General features: G+C 37.0%; 1 protein-coding gene across 3 annotated transcripts in view; it reads left to right on the forward strand.

Moving 5' to 3' along the window:
* pik3cb (phosphatidylinositol-4,5-bisphosphate 3-kinase, catalytic subunit beta) overlaps nucleotides 1–22,066 on the forward strand; it is a 61,673-nt gene that overhangs the window by 19,522 nt on the left and 20,085 nt on the right. For 2 of the 3 annotated variants that reach the window (XM_026282874.1, XM_026282875.1), the window contains exons 3-11: nucleotides 10,392–10,575; nucleotides 11,001–11,229; nucleotides 12,796–13,016; nucleotides 13,118–13,300; nucleotides 15,054–15,221; nucleotides 16,489–16,578; nucleotides 17,347–17,598; nucleotides 17,805–17,901; nucleotides 18,140–18,270. In XM_026282874.1, the coding sequence (XP_026138659.1) occupies nucleotides 10,426–10,575; nucleotides 11,001–11,229; nucleotides 12,796–13,016; nucleotides 13,118–13,300; nucleotides 15,054–15,221; nucleotides 16,489–16,578; nucleotides 17,347–17,598; nucleotides 17,805–17,901; nucleotides 18,140–18,270 (1,521 nt within the window). In that variant the 5' untranslated portion in view covers nucleotides 10,392–10,425. The remainder of the gene's footprint in view (nucleotides 1–10,391; nucleotides 10,576–11,000; nucleotides 11,230–12,795; nucleotides 13,017–13,117; nucleotides 13,301–15,053; nucleotides 15,222–16,488; nucleotides 16,579–17,346; nucleotides 17,599–17,804; nucleotides 17,902–18,139; nucleotides 18,271–22,066) is intronic. The other variant, XM_026282876.1, reaches the window with a different exon arrangement.

Below are 22,066 nucleotides of genomic sequence, written 5' to 3' on the forward strand. Positions count from 1 at the left end.
CCTTTAAAATCTACACATACTGCACGTCTACATACCAAACACGTACTACTCACGCATGACGTCACCGTTTTCAAAGATTCCCATATTGGGTGTTTCAAGGAAACAATAACTGTGGCGTTTTTTTGTTGTTGTTTTTTTTTACTTGCACTTTGAAACCTGTTTTCAAAAATATATATTCTCAGTCCCTAAAATGCAGTTTTCAGTCCCTCCAGGATTTCAAGATTTTTTTTTTTTTTTTTTTTTTTTTTTGTGATTTATACGATCAAAGTGACGTGGCTTTTGAAAAAATCTGCAATGATATTTGCAGCTTTGTTTATTGTTTTGCAGTGAAAATATGCCACAGACAACATTCTGATAACACTGTTATGACTTTTCTGACTTCGAAAACCACTGTAGGTCTCCAGACTAAAGTCTGACAACCCCATCACTAGTGCCATTAAGTTCTACAGTTGGTGGCACCAGCACCTGACAGTAAAGCACTCACCCTAATCACACGTGTACATCTCGGAGACATCTAATGTCTTTATTTACATATGCAAGATGTATTTTAAGAGTGCTTGCTCATCTGCAGTACGCCTCGAAGATGTTTCCTGTCAGATGTCAAATAGACATTTATTAGAATGCATGTAACCTGCTTCTGAGACCTTTATCAGAGTATACAGCAGATGATTCCCGAATCTTTAGCAGACGTCTTACTACATCTGATAAAATGTACTTTTATTACTGTCATTCATAATGTCTAAATATAATTTAATGAATACAAAAATATATAGGCTATATTAGGGAGTGGAAATGGCCTAGAAGTACTTTTCTGCAGCCATCTACTAGTGGTCATTTAATATATATATTTTTTTTATTTTTAAATAAGTGTTTGCTGTCCTACATTATAAAACTTTTTGTTTTATACATGGGGGACACCTATTAAGGATGAACAAATATTATTACATAAAAAATAACTTTCAAATTTGGTAATACTTAAAGCATTGAAGTTTTGGGAAAAGTTGTATGATGCTTGTTCCGATATCAGCTTTAACAGAATTTTTCGCTGAATCTGAATGCTTCTCACAAGATTTCACAGAGATTTTATTGATTCTGTGGTGAATTCAACTGCTTTCTTCACTGTATCTCCCAGCACTGTGTATAATGGTGTCGTGTGATCAAGGTCAGCCTGCAGCTCCGGCGGTGTGACCAGATAAACATTCTGCGTATCCCGAACTAGTAGCGTTCTGCTTTCGGTTTGTTTATCCAATGTAGCTCTTGTAAATCAGTCCTGATGAGACCGATGGAGGATGAGGACTGTCTCCTGAACCTGTAGCCTACAGTGTGTCTGTGGCACAAAGGCTGTTTCTATAAAGTCGGGCAGTTCCAACTTTGCAAGGACAGTCTCAAACTTTTAGCCTGTAAGTAACGTAATTTTTTTTCTATTTAAAAAATTTGCCATTGAGTATTCAAACGCGAGTAGTGTTGCTTTCGTGAATGAAAATTATGACTAAATATCGCTGTCAACTTATCTTTATCATGTGATGAGACCGAACGTAAATGTTGGTCATGTGACGATGACTATAATTAAATGTATTGTGCAATATTGTTGACTATTAAAAGCAAGACTAAATGTGGTTTACAAAATAAAAACTATGCTTAAAGGTTTCTTCATTTTCGTTGACCAAAACGAGACGAAACAAAATGTTATAACGTTATTTTGTCTCGTTTAGTAATGTTAATATTATTATTTTGCAGTATTTCTGTTTCCTGTGTTTACTTCAGGGGCTGCATCAGGTCGCACTGTGCAGACGCATGCGACATCACTTCCTCAAGCCCCACTCATTATTTAGAAGAAGACAACAAACAAAGTTAAGTTTGACAGAGAAGTCTTATTTCATTTTATTGTAAAATAAAAGTTGTAAATTCTAATCAGAGCATATTCTGTGTCTGGAATGGATGTATTCTTGAGTCTATAAGGTGACAATAATATGATAAGATAACCTTGTTTGAAATGGGTTTGGCTAAAATAAAAATATGGTTTCGTCTGTATTACTAGGTGCTTATACTATATTGACTGCGTTAAATAGAATTGCATTACTAAAAACTACAATTTTCATTGACTAAAACTAGATTAAATGTCATCAGTTAGTAGTCGAAAATAGTCATGGATCATTCTGACTAATATAAGACTAAAATGCTTAGACTTTTAGTTAACTGAAACTTGACCAAAAAAAAAAAAAAAAGAGTATGAACATGACTAAAACGAATAAAAACTAAAATGACAGATTCACACAAAGACTAGACTAAAACTAAAATTAAAACAAGCCACCAAAGACGATACTAGTGTTTAGGATGCTTGTTGTTTCTCCAATCACGATTGCAGACATGGTTTTACGTTTACACAGGGTCATACGCAAGGCAACGAGAAAAAAGACCGGATAAGTCATTATAATCAGTAATTATGTCCCCACTGGAGGCAACAAATGCTTCGTTTGCAATGGGTTTTATTGTTTTTTTCTCATTTAATGATGTCTGGATCTCGAACGAATCATTCTATGAACCAGTTCACCAAATCGAGCTGAATCATTTGAAACAGCTCACGTCTCCAGTACGCACTAATCCACAAATATAGTTGAATAAGTTATTCGGTTTATAAACGTGCCTGACACTCTTTCTGACACGAAACAAACCATATCTCGAGTTATTCAGTTACTCCCAAGAGTACATATACTGAACTGCTAAAAAAGTACCGATGATGGAATGTGCGCGAGCAGAGCAGCTGGACGGACACACGCTTGAGGCATTCGGCCAATCACAACACACTTGATAGCTGGCCAATCAGAGCACACCTAGCTCTTTCAGAACAATAAGCTTTGTAAAAATTGTTACGTTTCAGAAAAGTGGTGCATAGAGGAGAAACAGTAATAATGTACATTAGGTGGATTTTTTTTTTTTTTTACCACAAACCGCATTTAAACATTGCATAACACCAAAAACACAAAATAATGTTCTTTTTAGTAACGTCATATTACCCCTTTAATATATTCCATAATTCCTCAAATAAAAGCCGGGGCCTTTATTTACCTAAACTGCAGAAGGTAACAGGCTTTTATTTGAAGCAGGCTTTTATTAGAGGCCGGTTTTTATTTCTAATTCCATCTGTTTGATAAGTAATTGTTTTAAATAACCCGTTTTAAATTAAAAGCGATAGCGTTCCAGTGGACAGAGATCATAACATTAGCACTTAATCAGTTCAGAATCAATCACCAAAAGAATCAGTTCGGTTCAGACGTGCTCTGTGTCAGTCTGCTTCACGCTGAATCACGCATGCGCAGTATCATCAGCTCCTCGTTTTTCGAATCGGACGCGTCTGACAGAAATGGTTCTCGGTTCAGTGTACTGGTGATCCGAAAAACAATGCAACCGGTTCTTGACTCAAGAACGAGAAACGCTCCGGCAGTGGGCATGTACGTTCGTTATCTGGCTCTGCTGCACAGATTTCCCCCGGCCTTTATTTAAGACCGGCCTTTATTTGTCCGTGTTGACCACGCCCCCGGCCTCTCTAAGAGGCCCGACGTTTATTTGACTACTTTATTTGAGGAATTATGGTATATGCAGTTAGTCCACTAATTGCTGAAAATAAACTACTACCAGTTGACCAGAACATCTTTAGTCCACAGCAGTCATAGCAATTTTGATGGATGAATTATCTGTTTCCATACATATTCTTTAATAATAGGGTATGGTTTGGAACCAATTAACATATCTGGTCTAGACGTGCCAGTATTCGGTAATGCGATATATCACAATAATGAATCCAAAGCGACTTACAGTGCATTCAGTCTATCAATTTTTAACTAACATGTGTTCCCGGGGAATCAAACCAGTGCTCTACCAATTGAGCTACAGGAACACAATAAAATGGTAATAGTTATTATTATTTAATACATTAATAGGAGAATGAGCCTAATATCGTCTGGACTATCGATATCTGACTATCGTCGATACACTATTCTATCGGCTATCGGCACAACCCTATAATAAAGCCAGGTTAACCCTAATTTTATAAACAGCACACTGTGAAAATGACATGAATATGATAGTGGGTGAATGCATAAAGCGCAGCATAATTTGAAATCATGAGTTTAAAGTTTAAAGCATTCAATTCACACACACCGACCGTCATACAGTGAACACACGATCATGCTGGATACACATGCACATTTCACAACATCTTACAGCTTGATCGAATAAGTTTGCAAGGTTTGTGAAATTAAATGTTCATTAGTCATTCAAAGATTGCTTAAATTATATAAATGCATATTTGCTTAATGCTGATAGCAAACGAGAATGTATTATAATTTTTCTATTACTAATAGGCCTAATATAAAAGCAATCCTTATAATACTTTCTGTATACATTAATTCCTTTGTTTAACCATTCTATCTGATTAATAGACTGACATCTATCCGTATTCAACAGAACTGTTAAAAACGAAGATGAACAAGAGAGAGAGTGTGCCGCCTCGAACACATTGGCCAAGCAGAGAAACTTAACGGCCAATGCCGATATTTGAGAAATACCAAATTATTGGCTGATATTTTGGCCTTGGTAATATATCGGTCAACCACTGATAGTAACCACAGTTTAACATCTGTTTCTCTTGTGATATAGTGTAAAAAACATTAACAACTTCAAGCTTTTAAAACTTTTATTTATTTACTTATTTTAATTTGTAGTAACTAGTTTTATAATATTTAGCCCATATGATTATGCTATACCGTAGTTAGTGATGACAGTCCCCTTGTACTTGACTCTTGACTCCTTGGCAAAGTTTGTGTAGATATTTCTATGCATTATTTGCTTTTTTTTATTTTTTATTTATTTATTTTTTTACTCTTGTCATTTTTTCTGTTTGAATGCTGGAATGATAGAAGGAGGGATATGTAGAATGACAGAAGAGATGAATAGAATAAATTAATAAAGAGATAATGTTTTGTCAAAGTGGTATTTTTAGCAGTTTCTGCTTCGTAGAATCAGATATTGAAATTTGCATGTGGTTTTCCCATTTCCCTATGAGAGTGCAAGAAAGAGCCTATGGTTCAAGTATTGGATTTTTATTTTTTTTAATTGTGAATGTGCGACAACAAGTCTTTCTGTGACCTCTGATAAACCCACCACTGTGTTTGTGGTGGTGTGTGCGCGCACCCACCAAGCTTTTTTAGTACAGAGGTCTTTTGTTCCTCTCTGGTAAAGAAACTAATACAAGTGTATTCTCTCTCTCAAAGAAGCAATTCATTTTCACAACATGACAACATGGGGAGGCTTTATATTGCTTTACCATCACACTGTGTCTGAAATAGAGGAAGTGTCACATAACTGATATTTTTGCTTGATTTCCTTCTCTTGACATGGTGAAACAACAGTCATTTATAAGAGTGAAACTTATGTGAAAGTACTAGCTGAATTGTGTTACTAATTCATTAACATTTCTGTGAGGAACCCCCACCCCGCCCATTAGTGGCCAAAGCACAGAATGTTACTATTTTGCATCATATTTTTATATTCCCTGGCTTTTTTGGATCATGCCCTAGAGTTTCAACATTCCCTTTTTTTCCCCCAAGATATCATTAAAACAAACAAACACACACACACAAAGTTGTGAACTAATCCTAGGTTTAAGTCAGATATTTAACCCTACATTATTTTAGACATTATTGATTTGAATGTTGCTTGTGACTGCACTGAATTTACTTGCTTAATATGCATGAGGAAAGATTATAATGATTAAAAGGTGTACAGTATTAATTGGTTTATAAACTTGCAAATATATTTCAATTATTATTATTTTTTTAAATGGCTGCCTGGTGTACTTGATTCAGTTAAAAATAAAGAACATTAAATGACAACACGAATTGTTGAACTGATGCCATAATGGGAGTCAAACAACTATCAGACTAATGCCAGGGTGGGGGGCTCTAAATCCGATCTCTTGCTGAGAACTTTTACAGCTTAATGACCTCCCCATCCCCCATCCACATTTGTCTTTCTTTTTCAGGCTTTCTCTCACTTTGACTATCCTTTTCTACCTTATTGTAGCCGACACAAGATTGCAGCATTGTGTATGCGGTATCTTCACCATAATTAATTTTCAGTAAAATTAGCACAAAGGTTACAAAGTGGTATTAAATCAGTTGATACAGTGACCGTTAACTCTGCAGTTTGTAGCATACCTGTATTGTTGAGGGCTGTATAGGACAAAATGTCAGAAACAAAACATTTAACAAAAAGCAGGAATTTTAAATGATAAAACAATGTATCTAGGTCTACTTTTAAATAAGAAGACTACATGTCTTGGAAAAAATACTTGCAAGATGAAAAATTTTTATAATACGATTGTATGTTTGTTTGTTATTATCTTGCTTTGATTCCTTAAAAGCATGAGATTAGGATAGGATCATAATAAAAAAGAATTATAAAAGCAACTCGTTTTCTGAAAATTACCTCACATCTAGAAATGTTGACTCTACAAATAAACAATTTATTTGACATTTCTTTAGAAGAGAATCAGATGATACAGGATTATGGGCTTTTCATTCCATCCAAATAAGTTTAATCAGCAGAACAGTGACCATAGTTATGTCAGCACTCTCCGGAAACTGCCTGGATTTAGTGCTGCACTTGTCTCTGATGAGTCAAGGCATTTTGAATGCGTTTGCTACACATTTGGTCCCTCAGTCTTTGTTGTGTTTATACTGTAGCTTTAATCTGCTTTATGTGCACATTCATCAGTGTTTTTAAGATTTGTGGGCTGTTTGAATATTTGTGGGGACTGGGGGTGGGATGAAGGGTTAACGCAGTTGCTGCTGCAGTATTTTTTTTAGCATTTGCGTGTGGCTGGGTCATAAGGTCTTCCATTAGTCATGGTACTTTTGAGAGAGTAAGAGAGAGGGCACAAGCGTACTGGTGTGTCTGAGTATAATAGGGAAAGAAACTTCCTGTCTTGTTTGATTAATCAGTGGCAAAACCTTAAAACTGCGGCAAAATTGATAGACAAATAACCAAAAAGGTTAAGAGCTCAGTCAGCTCATGGTCTATGCATAGAAGTATCATCTTATGCTTGGTAGGTTTATACTTGATTTGTTCATTCAGTGACTCTTAAATTGTGGCAGCTGTGTAAATGCAGTGACACTAGGGAGGAAGTGATCCCTTCAAATTGTTTTTTTTTTTTTTCATTCAATGAAAGGAACTCTGAGATAAATGGTTATATTCTTCAGTAAAGTTAAGGCTCTTAAAAATGAGTATTTTTAGCAGGGAAGGAGGAAGTGCACCTCTGTCTGGACCTGCCCTGGTGTGCAGTGATTGCAAATCCTATTTTCAGTAGCCATATCTTTTTTTATGTCTTCCTGTGGCCAGTTGGTGATCACTGATTGTGAACTTTGTGCCCTCTCTATGTTCTGTTTTTGACAGAGAAGAGATATATAGGCTGTGCTTTATTGTTTAGGTCCCGAGTTAATTTGCCTTTGGGTTTTCGTTTTCTCCAGTGTTCTATGTGCAGTAGAATTCTCATGCAGAACTCTGTGTGGAGACCTTCAATAGAATTAATTATGACTGTAATATTTACTAAATGGACCCCACACTTCCCTTCCAATTAGTGCTATCATGGAGAAAATTCTGATTTGCATAATACTGTCATTTAAATGGCATACAGTGACCTCTGAGGTTTTACGAGTAGACTCCTTATTGGCTAAATAAAGAGTTAAATATTAATAAGGATACTATAAGTTGTGCTAAAGTAAATTTATGTCTTTTATCCTGATCTGATTTGATTTATAGAGCCCATTCTTGACAGTATTGTTTAAGAAGGTTTTTCCGGACCATTGAAAACAGCAAATAATCTCTTAATAGAGTAAATATTATACTTGCATCATACAGTTAAAGTACTGGATTTTCAGATTGGTCCAGAAGCTCTGCTAATTCATTAATATAAATATTACGTGAGTTTGGGCTGAGACTGCAGCCATGTCTTACTTTTATGAACTGTATTCTGTTCTTGCCTCTTTTATGAAATGTATTCTGTTCTTACCTGCCTAATTTCTGGTGCATTTTTTGAATGTACATACAGGTTACAAACCTTTAACCATATGCTTTATTCTCTCTCTCTCTCTCTCTCTCTCTCTCTCTCTCAAAGAACCTTCAGTAAACAGTTCTTTTTTTTTTCTTCTTCTTTTTTTCGCACTTTAAAGAACCTGTATTGCAGTGGAAAGTTTCCATTAGCCACTTTTCCATAGTAGGGCCAGTGCGAGCCAGGGCTTAAAACGGGCCGGACGGGGCTGATAGCCTAGGGCCAGTAGCACCGAGGCCAAAATAGCGCTGCTTTCCCACCGTCGGGCCAGAAGCTCCGCTGCGCTTCACTAAAACCTGCCCTTTACACGCCTCTCAGGAGCAACGTCATGCAACCCCATCATTTCACCAACAAAGAAAAATTATCAGAAAACTAATAAGAAATAAATCACTGGAATTAGCGCAATCACAAAACGAACACGATAAAAGCGACCGTTTGTTTGCATGCTTTGTTAAATATTTAAATCCAAAAGCATCTATGTGAACAAAAACGAAACGAGACAAGACTTATGACAGATAAAATATGATACTAAAAAAAGACACGATTGTTATAGAGAATAAGAAGCTGACGTCTGATTTCTCCATCGGTCACATTTACCATGTTTACTGTGGTAATGTTAATGCCTAGCGTGCAAAGTCTTATAAATATTTCTGCCTTGTATGGTGATTATAATCCACATCAGATCAAGTTATTTTAAACACTCGCTGCTGACTGAAAGTGAGTTTTGAGCTCAACTTATAAAGTTGGTGTTACAGCTGTTATCTTCATGAAATGATCCAGACGCAGAGAAACTTTGCCTTTGTTCATAACCCCTAGCCCCTGCTGGCCTACTTTGGCCCAATGTTTTAGTCAGGCCAAAAAACCCTGGCCGTTGGCCCTGAGGAAGCCCTGATGAGGAATGATCAAGCACCGGAAGTGACAGTGGTATTGCGACTGGCCTTGGCACGCACTAGCACGCCTGCTTTTGGCCTGACAGTGGAAACACGGCTGGTGATGTTAAAGGTTCTTCATGGAACCAAAGATACCAATAAATAACCTTTTTTTAAAGGTTCTTGGAGCTCTTTTCATGCAAAGCTGTAAAACACATGAAATGTTTAGTCCTTCTGTTGTTAACATTATCCTGCTTGATCACTGCCTTTTTAAGAATGGTGGAAAGCTTTCTGATAACTTGATCACAGTCGATCAGAGCACTAGTTCACAAAGTGCTCTCTTAAGGACCAACATAGTGTAAAACCTCAGCACACAGTAGCTCTTAACAAATGGTGCCGTTAGCAGGGAGAAGTCAGAGGTCTGAAAACTTCAGTGCTTTTGAGTTGTGGTGGACTTGGAGGCCGAGCTTCCTGAAGCACTTCACGGCATAGTTATCTGAACCTCTTGATATGAGCTATAATGGATGTGGTGCACTGTGGCCTGTCTAAAAGCAGACAAAGTGCACTTACAGCTGCATTGACACAGCAATTAACTCTTTCCTGTTTGTGTATATCTAAATAAACAATAGTTTTCTTGTGTGTGTGACAATCTGTGTTCACAAAATGAAAAACCACATCCTCTGTCCCCTAATGTGGGTATGTCTTTGTCTAGCTTGTCATTTCTTGCCTGTGTGTGGAAGTGTGCTGTTAAGCCACATCCCCCACCTCTGTCCTCAAAGACTGACATTGTGTGATAGCGAGTCTCTGCATATGTCTGGTCTCTGTTTGATTATGTCATACTTGTGCTGTGTTGAGTTTGTTAGTAAGGTGAGAGCAGAGAGATAATAACCATCAGTATTACAATGATGTATTGTTACACACTTCAGGGAAAATAGCCTGAAAAGTTTAGCCCAAGTTGTTTAAAAAACGGATGTGCGCTCTACCTAATGGATGAACAAAAGTGATATTTTTTTTTTTAAAGGTGTAGCTCATGCACGAAGTAAAATAAGAAAAATCAAATTCTGTAATTTATCCACCCTTATGCTGTTATAACCCATAAGAATTGCGTTCATCTTCGGAACATAAATGAGGATTTATTTATTTATTCTCATCTCTCATAAAAGGTAATCCTTATGATTTAAGTGTTTGTTCTTTGTCTTCCAAAAGGACAAAGTTGCTTTATATGATAAATAGAATTAATTCAGGCTTTTATTCACATATGAACAATGACCAATGCACATACATGGAACACATAAAATATGAAAGTTTATTTGACTTATCATTGCTGTTATGTTGTGATAATTAAGTGTCCCCTTAACTTGTTTGAGCTGTAGGCATATATGTACATATTAAATATATATATATATTGTGTTCAGGTTCCCATGGTTTGGATCCAGCGTGCTGTCTGCCATGCCTCCCGCCAAGACAGATCAGCTGGACTTGTGGGCGGAGTCAGGGCTGGATGGAGACGACCAGGTGATGGTCGACTTCCTGTTGCCCACAGGAATATACATCCAGATGGAGGTTCCTCGAGAGAGCACCATCCAACACATCAAACTGGTACATGTGTTTGTGTGCAAACAGATTCTCTGTTCATTTGTGCTTCAAATAAAATAAATGCTGCTTACACCTTATTTTGATGGTCCCCCTTTACACAATCAGTTGAACTTTGCAACTACATGTTGACTAACTCTGTTTAGGGTATTAGTCTAATGACCGCTAGTTGACAGGTAGTTGCAGCATTACTTACAGTAACCAGAATGGCTATCAAAATAAAGTATTAGTTTGTTTTTAGTGTTTTTGTTTGTTTGTTTGTTTGCTCTAGAGAACTTATCAATCTGCAGTGTGAAGTAAAGCCTTTTTACATTGGAATATTCCGTGTAGAATCCTGCAGCTTATTACTATTACAGCATATTACCATTACTAACAAAAATGCAAGGGCACTTGAATTATTCTCTCATCATCTTGCTTTTGTGTTTATCTAGCTGTTATGGAAGGAGGCACAGACATACCCTCTCTTCTCATTGCTGGGGGAGATGGAGGGTCACATGTTCGAGTGTGTGAACCAAGCAGCAGTGCACGAAGAGCTAGAGGATGAAACCAGGCGGCTGTGCGATGTGCGACCATTCCAGCCTGTCCTCAAACTGATCACACGCAACTGTGGACGTGCAGAGCGCATTCTAGATTCTAAGATCGGAGTGCTCATTGGGAAAGGTGACACACAAGTGCATAATCACATGTACAATGAGAGCTATATTTGAGCTAAAATCCAATAGACTGGATGAGGCTGTCTGGGATTTTTCAGTGACACTCTCTGCAGGTTAAAGTTGTTACCCCAGTGGGTGACGATGAGTGACTATCTTTTTGTGTATTAGGATAATTTCATTAAATCATTCTTAGTTTGCAGAGCAAAAGTATACAAATTAGCAATAAATATTATACAAAAATTGCACATTACTTAGTATCATTGTCTCACTGTTTTACACATTTGTGAACCTTGTAATGTGTGTCTATGTCATCTTTGACACACTTTTGCTACCAGCCAATAACAGTTAAGTGTGTGTGACTCAGCAGAGGCTAATTTGAGAGTGATGCTGATTGTTTGTTTGTACTGTATGTAAGGATGAATCATCATGGGGCTATGATAAATAGTCAGGCTCAGCCTGCAAGGCTAATGCATTTACACACTCCACTGGCTGACTTTAAAACATGCAAACACACACAAAATGAGCAACCTCTCTTAGTGGAGAGGATCAAATGAATTTTTAATGCTCTTTGAATGTCATCGTGTTATCAGGAACCTATTTGGAACCTTTCCCCAGAGCTCTGTTTCGTAAACAAAACACAGTGATGTCATTCACCAGAAACAGATGCTCATTAAAAGAATAGTTTGGTCAAAATTGAAAATTTGCATCAGTTACTCACTTTTAGTTTTTGCAGACCCATTGTATATTCTTTTCTCTGTGAAAAGCAATAGGAAAAATTTTATTTTCTTCCATGAAATTTCAAATCCACAAACTTTGCGTGCTGTATTGCTTAATTCACGCAACTAGTTTGTTGCAGAAAACTGGTTGCATGAATTTCACCTTGTTCTTCACACATACACACTTCAGTATAGTATATTACAGTGCAATTCTGTGAACTGTTCCCTTCCCTTAATACGCCTTCTTTATTAAACTCAAAAAAAAAAAAAAGGAAAATATTGGAATAATTGTAATTTGTAAATTATTAAAAAAATTGGAAATTACATTACATCAAACATTACAAATGCTTTAGTGTTAAAACCATTTAACCATTCCCATAATTACAGTATAACCGGTTTAATAATTTGGTGCTGTGATGAACACCATAGCAAATCCACAAATCTTAATAGCTATTTAAAGCTAAAATTAGCATTTTAGAAAGTAGTGCAGCTGCTTTATTTATGGGATTTCCAGGGTAACGGCTGCATCTTCTGCCCCATGTTCTTCTCATGCGTGTTCTGATGTTGTTACTTCAGAGCGCACACACATCTTTTAAGCAGCATACAGCAGTGTTGTGCATTTTGTCCAGCTAATGGATTTTGTCCAGCTAATGGGAAAAGTATTCTCTAAATGCACCCCAAATTCTGAATAATATGTAGTGTATGTTAGAAGTATTTAGAAGTGCTCACAATAACAACATCATGCATATTTATTACTGTGATGGATCGCATTACCGAATACCAGCACTTGTCTACACAGCAGTGGATGTTGTTGATATTGTGAGGGTAAAGTCACAGAACTTTGTCCCATGGCACAGGTCTCCATGAGCTGGATGCCCTGCAAGACCAGCAAGTAAAAGACTTTCGTTCCAAAATGAAGCGAATCAGCGAAGAAAAGATGCAGCGCATGCAGCTGATGTCATGGGGAGAGTGGCTTCGGAGCTGTTACTCTACACAGCTGGAGACCGAGTCTTTGGAGAATTTGATTGACAAACATGAGGGCGTTATCAAAATTACCATGCATTACGACCAGTCACAGGTGTGTAGTGTTATTTTGGAATGTAGTATGTTGCAGATGTCCTTACAATAAAATTAATCATCAGTCTTATCCTCTTATTTCTTTTTTTTCTGTTTCTGTAGGACACAGCCAGTCTGAAAGTGTCATTGCATTGTACAGTAACTGAACTAATGGACCAGGCTCTCAAGAAATGGCAGACCACTCATGGCCCAGAGGAAGACATTGGTAACCGTAGCGATTATGTGCTGCGTGTCAGTTGCAGACTTGAGTTCCTGTTAGAAGATCACCCTCTTAATCAGTGCAAAGTAAGAAATAGCCTTCAAATGTCAAACTATATTTTCCAAGGTTTACTATTGTTAATATGGCAAAAATATAGCACATTACCTTCTGTTTTTAGAGCAATAGGAAGCTTAGTGTCAAGCTTTGCTGCACCTATAAAAGCATTTCTTGATTCCAAAAAGAAATTTGTCATCATTTACTCATCATCATGCCATTTCAAACCTCTATGACTTTACATTTGTATGACAAATTCTTTTTTTTTTTCTTTGCATACATAAGACCAGTAACTGTAATTTTAGAAGTAGTCTATATGGCTTGTGAAGCTATATATTAAAATAATGAAATAGTTTCTATTAGAAAGATATTGTAACCAAAATTGTGTGAACTGTATTCCTTTACACAAAGTAGCGTTTTTAAATCCTTTAAAGTGACAACTAAACATTACATGTAATGATTTTTAAAAGATTTCTTCAAGTTCTTCAGTTTGGTTCTCCATTAGTGGAGACTAATGGTTTGAGTTAGTCTATCTGATGGTTAATTGCTTTTTGCATGTGTTCACATTTAATATTCATTAAGCATAATATTCATTATCATATTACCACAGTCAGCTTTAGTGTAGTTCATCAACATTGTTATCATGCAAAACCTCTTGAAAATGAGGACACAGTAACACCAGTGTTGTTGTTTTAGAAAAAAAAAAAAATGAAAGAATTCTGGTAGTGAAATGTGTCGAACTGGTAAGTCATGTTCAGACATCAAACATAAGAGTGTGTGCTTTACTATATGTTGTGTACACAGTAGTTTAGTTTCATTATGAGCCTAAAACCAGTCAGGTGAGTGATCGGCGGCCGCAGTTCATTAAAGGGGTCATATGATGCTATTTTAAAGATCATTATTTTGTGTATTTAGTGTAACAGAATATGTTTTCAAATACTGTACATTATTGTGGGTCCTCTATGCCCCGCCTCTCTCAAATGCATCATTTTCTAAATAAAGCCCCTCCTTCCAACAAGCACAGTCTGCTCTGATTGGCCAGCTGATAAAGGAATAAATGCATTGTGATTGGCAAACACCACATGCACACATTGAAAATGTAACGCCACTTACCATAATTGCGAGCTTCAACCTTCAACATAAATGTAAAGGCATTAAATAAAGTCCTTAGTTTTACCACCAGTTCAAGCCCTAAAGGGGAAACAGAGTCACGTGATAGACAGTGATGATGCTCATATGTATTTGCAGAACACAAGCCACGCTTAAGAAAGCTGACTCCACTGTGATGTGAACCTGTCTCTCTCTCTCACGCACTGGGGTGTGTTTGAATGAGGCGTTATAGCCCGGTCTGGATCAGCCTTCTCTTTAAGATAGAATAAATCCTTTTGTGAGAGACTTTGAGCTTTGTAACTCCGGAGATCTTATACATTTACAAATAGCTACATAACACACTAAAGAAAAGGAAAAGTAGAAATCGCATCATATGACCCCTTTAGGAGGTTTGTGGTGTGTTTGGATCAGTAGTGCGATGTTGTTCCAGGAAATGCATATATAAACTCAGACCATGCAGACACATAAAAACACACAGTTGCACACACACACACAGTTGTTAGAAATCATTAACTTGCATTTTACAATTTACTAAAAAGAAACCAAAATATAACAGTTACTGTGTGTTTTATGCATGATATCATCATGGTACTTTGGGGTCATTTGTAGGGGCAAAATTATGATTAATTTTCTGTTTAAGATCTCTAATATTATCTCTTGTGTTTATGTGTGTAGTACATAAGGGATTGTTTGTTGGCCAATGAGAGCCCTCATCTGACACTGGTTCACTGTGACGTTGTGAAGGCAATGTTTGAGAAGGAAATCAGCATAATCGGATCAGTGCTTGCACGGAAATCTTCAAACCCTCCTCTACCACTGCCCCCAAAGAAGAGGCAGCCAACAGTAAGGACACTTTCTGTGTTTACTGCACTTCAACTAATCAAAGGTGTTCTTAGTTTTGTGCACCTAGCAGCTCCAAACAGCAGTGCAAAAGTAATTATTTTTCTAAACAGGTTTCCCCAAACACAACACTCATTTTATCTTGCATCTTGTCATCCGTTGTTCAGATAACAGGCAGTCCCACCCCAAACTCAAACCAAGTGGTTGAGATAGAAGTTGACATCTCAACAGCTCAAACACACAGAGCGTTGTTTTTAAAATGCCATCCATTCACTGAGATTGCACTCTTTAGTCCCTTACGAAAATTAACCAAGGATAGTATAGTTAAACCATGGTAACCACAAATGAACCATGGGTTTGCAACATTAACCATTTTTTAACCATGGTATTTATAAGACTGTGTTTATACAAATACTAATCAATACTGTTAGTATAATAACGGTTAATTTTTTGTAAGGGCTAAATCTAACTACAAATAAAATACTTGTAATTCTTTTTGCACATTAAACTGGAATAGGAGAAAGTATAGAGACAATTAGCTCTTTTTGTGGTAAATTTTTTTAGTGTCTTTTAATACCTATCTAGTGGCTGGTACGTTTTGGCTAATGTTTGCTGTCATTTAGATGAGTTAAGTTGTAAGTATGTGTGTCTGACAGATATATCATGTAAATCATGGTCATGTGTAGCGTCCATTGCACACTAGAGCTGGTTTCCTCACACTTTGGGCCAATGAGTTAAAAAAATGTGTTCCAGGAAGTGAGTCAGGCAAGTGTATGTTTTTGCACTGATCATGTGAGTTATTTTGCTGGTATCAGATTGCTGACCTCTGCAAACTGCTGGTGTTAAACCAAACCTCTAAGGGGATGTGTACAGTATGTGCATTTATGTGAGCGTCTATGTGTTTGAATTAGTGTGTATGAGGTTGCTGTTTCAGAGGTATATCAACTTGCATGGTGATTTGGAAACTTAGGCCACACTTAATGACTGAAAATCATTGCATTAGATCAAATAAATAAAAAATATCTATATGCAATAAAATTGTGCTTTACCTTTTCACAGAAATTTATAATTTTCTGAAGCATTTTTCCAGTGACTTTTCAAAGTGTCAGTGTGATTTTACAGGATGCCAGGTCCTCTGGTTCATCAAGTGACTCAAAAATCTTTTATTTGCAATTAATGGCACTTTAAAGACAATAGAGATCATGCATTTGTAAGGGAATAATTAAATTGTCAGAATTGACACTCTTCTTTTATCTTTCTCTCTCCTCAGCAGTTGCATACGTGTGTTTGGAAGGTACATTCTCTGTTTAGAGTTAATCTCGTGAAAGGTAATAAGGTGAACGCTGAAGATGCTGCTAAGGTAAACCAACACCTCTGAATTCAGAACAATCACTTACCTTTATCTGCCTCCTAGTGGCCATGAACCAGTATTACATTCAAATGAATACATATTTACGTAAACGTTTGGCAAATTGGTGGCTACTTTGTATGGATTTGTCTGATCTCATTCATACATTCTCAAAAATCATATGAAATCACCACCTCCTAAAATAGTTGAGATTGGGTTGTTAGTGTCTAATTATTAAAATGTATATAGAGGGCATAAAATAAGTGAAACAGAAATATAACAATAATAATAATAAATAATGCATAAGTTCAATGTGCTTTTGTATGTGTGGAAACATGACACATACCACAGACAGTATTTAGAGTAGCCCTCAGTTCTGTGTACAGTATATGCCAACTCGACACATGTTCATAGTAAAAAGATTTCCAAGCATCTTTTACACTTTAAGTGTATAACAATCTTGAACACTTAATTTTAGCTAATTGTGATATAATTTTTCACCATTTTTGAGCAAAGTAACACATGCTACAGGCCTCACGTTATATGTTCATCTTTTATTTTATTTTTATTTTTTTACCAAATCCAAATACCTTGTCAGACAAACAAAGCAAATAAAATACTAATAATAATGTCAGGCAGATGTCTTTTTTTGTTATACCTGGATAGGAAATAGCATTTGCACATAACTTTGAATAATGTAGTCCATAAAGGATTGTATGTCATGCAATATTATTAAATATAATTTTCTTTTCTTTTCTTTTGTAACTTGGATATGTGTAGATACAGGTTCGAGCAGGACTCTTTCATGGTACAGAGCTGTTGTGTAAGACAGCGGTCAGCAGTGAGAGCAGCAGCCGATCTGAGCATGTGTGGAACAAAACTCTGGAATTTGACATCGCAGTTTGTGACCTGCCCCGAATGGCCCGCCTCTGTTTTGCTATTTATGCTGTTATGGACAAAGTGAAGAAACAGAGGTCAACCAAGAACACACATCTGAACAAATACCAGACTATCCGCAAGGCAGGGAAAGTGGTGAGATCAACTTTATTCATTGTACATATTTTTAAGTGCTTGTATACCATAATGTGTTATGGGCGATTACCAAAACAATATTTGTGAATCTCATGCCCCCGAAGTCTTATTTTTTTATCCTTTCTAACATCCGCCCTCACCAATTCATGTAGTGATGCTTACACATTCACTAATCATATGTTTTGCATGTTATATTTTCTCTCTAGCACTACCCAATAGCATGGGTTAACACAATGGTGTTTGACTACAGAGGGCAGCTGAAGACTGGTGACATAATACTCCACTGCTGGTCCTCTTTTCCTGGTGAGAACACACACACACTTACATTCTCAGCTTAATAGGGTTTGATTGTGACTACAGGGTTGTGTAAACTGCCGGGCAGTTGTGTCATAAGGGTGTGTGTCTGTGAAGTTAGAAAAAGACTGTGTGAGTTATCAATTCATCTGTGAGTAATACTTTATTTTGTGCAAGCTTGTTCACTGATGTCTTGTAAAGGAAGGAAGTGTGCTCAGGAAATACCATTTTTTTCTGTGTGTTGCAGATGAGCTGGAAGAGATGTTGAACCCTATTGGGACAATTCAGACCAATCCTTACACGGAGAATGCAACAGAACTACATATAAGCTTTCCAGAATACTCAACACAACCAGTTGTATTTCCTGCTTTTGACAAGGTATGTATATACTCATAATATGAGCATGGCTCACAAATGTACACATACACTCACAAATGTACACGTTTTTAGTGTGGATATCTACTAAACAGTTTACTGCAAACTACTAGTATATAGGCCCTCAGTATTAGTATATAGGCCCTCATAAAATACTAGTATCTAGGCTCTCAGAAAATAGTATATTTTCCTATTTAATGCTGTAAAGCTGCTTTGACACAATCTGTATTGTTAAAAGTTATATTTAAATAAAGGTGTCTTGACTTTTGACTAGCTATGCCAACATTGAGAGGATGCCTGAGAATGGTTATGAAAAGATGCCCTCTGTTGAAAAGATGCTGGCTTGCTATCTCTCTATGAGAGAGGCATCTAGTCTTAAGGCTCCCTGCCATCCAAACCCCTGCAGGATACATCTTGTTTGAATGGCAGGGTATATGCGGCAGCAGGTCAGGCTGCAGCCTTGTTGCGTAACATGGCGGTGCTTCAGCCTTATCAGACTGATCTGCTGAAAGAACTGGATAAGGGTCAGGGTTTATCCCCGATGAGGTGGCTGAGCTGCATCGCACAACAGATCTTGCTCTTCGTGCCACAAAGCAGGCTGTCACTGCCATTGGCAAATCCATTGCAACCATGGTGTTTATGGAGAGACAAATGTGGGTGAATCTGGCAGTTACCGGGTCAAAAGAGAAGGGATTTCTTCTTGATGTTTCCCCTTCTGAGCTTTTCGGTACTTCTGTCGAGACAGCATCAGGTCCCCAATGTAACGCTGCAATCTCAGGACCTGCGGGTCCTCCTCGTGGACTAGTACTCTTCAGTGTACATGCTCTGTGACATGCTCCCTACCCTCTGGCCAGGGTGTTCTACTCGTCTCTCACCCTGAGTGGTCTCCTAAGATTTGAGTCTTTCCTTATCCATAATGCACATCCTTTGAGCTAGAGCCCCTTTCGCTGAGGAGTTGAGTGGCTCAACACTCCTTTTTTTGTGGAAACCCCTCTTGTAAGCTGTGTACACCTGAATGGCTATTGGGTCCCGCCATTTCTTCAGATTCTGTTGGGTCTGAAAGGGGTGGGCGATTTGAAAAATTATCATCTGTTTTGGTTTTTTAATTTTTTTATAAGAACTATCACGATTCACACATTCATCCCGATTCTTTATCATGTTGGTGTTAAAGTTCTTCAGTCATGAGCAGTGAGTGATTTTTCTCTTTGCTCTCTGTTGTTTTATTAACATTAAAGGAAAAGATCAACCAAAAATAAAAATTCTGTCATCTGTCTGTCAATTCTGTTGTAATGTTTTCTTTTTATAGAATCATTTACTCAAAAGTTGTTTTAAACCTGAAACCTAGTTTTTTTTTTCTACTGAAAATAAATGCTATTTTGGAGAATGTGGAAAATAAATGACAAAAATTATGTAGTAAATAATGAAAGAAAATACATTTTAGGGTGAACTCTCCCTTTGGTTAGTTCAAACAAATTTTTTTTAATTAGGCCATGAATTACTCACCCTGAAGTCATTTTAGGCATATATGACTAGGGTGGCCATATGCACCGTTCATACAGGACACATCCTGGCCAGGATTTTAATAATGCCTAAAACATCCAACGCAGTTTGACCAATAACATACAGGCATTGTACATAATCAACCAATCGTGGGACTGTGCAATCTACAGGGAATGATCAAAGTGGTGCAAATATGCACACGTTTTTGTTCATTTGTTTGACTTGAAGTGTCACTGCTCACTGATCAAAAAAGACACCAAAGTATGTGCGCGAGCAATTTGAAAGCATAAGAAGCCGTCTGCTCTGCTCTCTATAGCTCTCATGAATGTCATGCAATGACTGACCTGCACTGTGCAAAAAATTTAAGCAATATTAAAATCCTGGCCGGGACGTGTCCTGTATGAACAGTGAATGTGGCCACCCTAAATATGACTTTCTTGTTTCATACGAATCAAGCCAGAATAAAAAATAAATTAAAAAAATTATCTTTCAAGCTGTTTGATGACACTCAGCGGGTGTTGCACTACATCAGTCCAAGAGAAGTTCAATAAAAAGCACATCCATTAAAAAAAGTCTCTCACATGGCTCTGGGGGGTGAACAAATGCCTCCTGTAGTGAATCAATGCATATTTGTAAAAAAGAAATTCATGTTCAAAATGTAATAATCACTTGAATCTATCTTGCACTCACTGTTGTAAACTAAGCAGTTCAGGGGGAATGACGTATGAGGTCAGCGTTGCGCATTCGCACAGAAGTGACACACGTGAAAACGCAGTGGAGAGATTAAAACAAAACAAAGGTCCCTAATTGGAAGTACAAAATGAAGATATGTAAAGAAGAATGTCGGAGGATTTCGATATAAGCCAAGAGGAGGCTGGGTTTCCTTTGCTCCTGTTAACAAACGTTGGTTTTCACAAGGCTCACCGGCGCAGACCCCTACCCCGGAACTGCTTTTTGAAAAACTGTTGGCGCAAGCTACATTAAAGTGATTATTACCTTTTCAATTGTGGATATTTTTCTTACAAATATGCATTGATTTACAGAATGCCTTAGTTCACCCCACGGAGTCACGTGAGACCCTTTTTATTAATGGATGTGCTTTTTATTAAACTTCTCTTGGACTGATGCAGTGCAACACCCGATGAGTGGCATCAAACAGCTTGAAAAATCAAAGACAATTAAAAAAAAAAAACTCCAACTGGATTTGCCTGAAAGAAGAAAGTCATATACATCTAGGATGACTTCAGGGTAAGTAATTTAACTAACCATTTAATGACAGTCAGCTGCATGTTTAATACTGTGCCTTTAAAACCTGCATGTGGTGTTGTACAGTATATGACAGAAGCACCAGAACTGCAACTGATTTCTTCGAAAACAGATTTTTATCATCCACAATCAAAATTTTCATATCGCACACCTCTAAGGTCTGGTTAAACGGGACCCACACAAAACGTGGCCTAATGGTTAGAGAATCGGACTCGTAACCCAAAGATTGCGGGTCTAATTAATTAAAACCATGAAAATTATAAATTTTCACTTGTTTAGGGCCCTATAAAGTGTTTTTTTTTTCTCATGTTTTTTATTGTCACCAAATTCTGTTTTAGCATGTCTAATTATTTGAACACTTAAAACAATTTCATTTATTATTTTTTTTCTTAAAGAAGCCTTATGATTTTTTCCTCCTCAAAAATTCTATGTTGTGTATTCAAATTTTTCTCGTCATCAAATCAAGGCATGAAACATTAATTTATCTTTTACTGAAATTAAGCAAACTTTTTTTTTTTTGGCAAAAAAAGGGGATTTACTATTCAAATTAAAACATGAAAGAAATGTAGTGTGATTATTCCTTAAAAAAATAATGTTTGTTTTGTTTCAGTAGCAGTAGTAGTAGGCTATGTACATTCTAAAAAAAAAAAAAAATAGATCTTACTTTTTATTTTTACAGGTTGCTGTGAATACCTTACAGTTCTGTGGATGTGATATGAGGCTAGTTTTAATCAAATCAAATGGTCAGAACCAGTAGGATTTTGTCAGCTGGTTTCTTGCTCTGTTCAGCATGCAGCATCACTTGTCTAAACAAATAGCTCATGATGTCAGTGATTTTAGACACTAGAGGCCACTTTCGCACTTTATAATGAAACAGACCCTTTTCAGCCACTCCAGCAATGGACGCAACCCGGAAAACTATCGGCATGGATTTTTGCCAATAACCAATTGTTCTAGCAATTCAACTATCGGTGCAGATTAATCGGTCGACCTCTAGTTTATTATTATGTTTGTAAACCGTTTGCGTCAGCAT

Source organism: Carassius auratus, chromosome 15, assembly GCF_003368295.1.
Source record: "Carassius auratus strain Wakin chromosome 15, ASM336829v1, whole genome shotgun sequence".
NCBI lineage: Eukaryota > Metazoa > Chordata > Actinopteri > Cypriniformes > Cyprinidae > Carassius > Carassius auratus.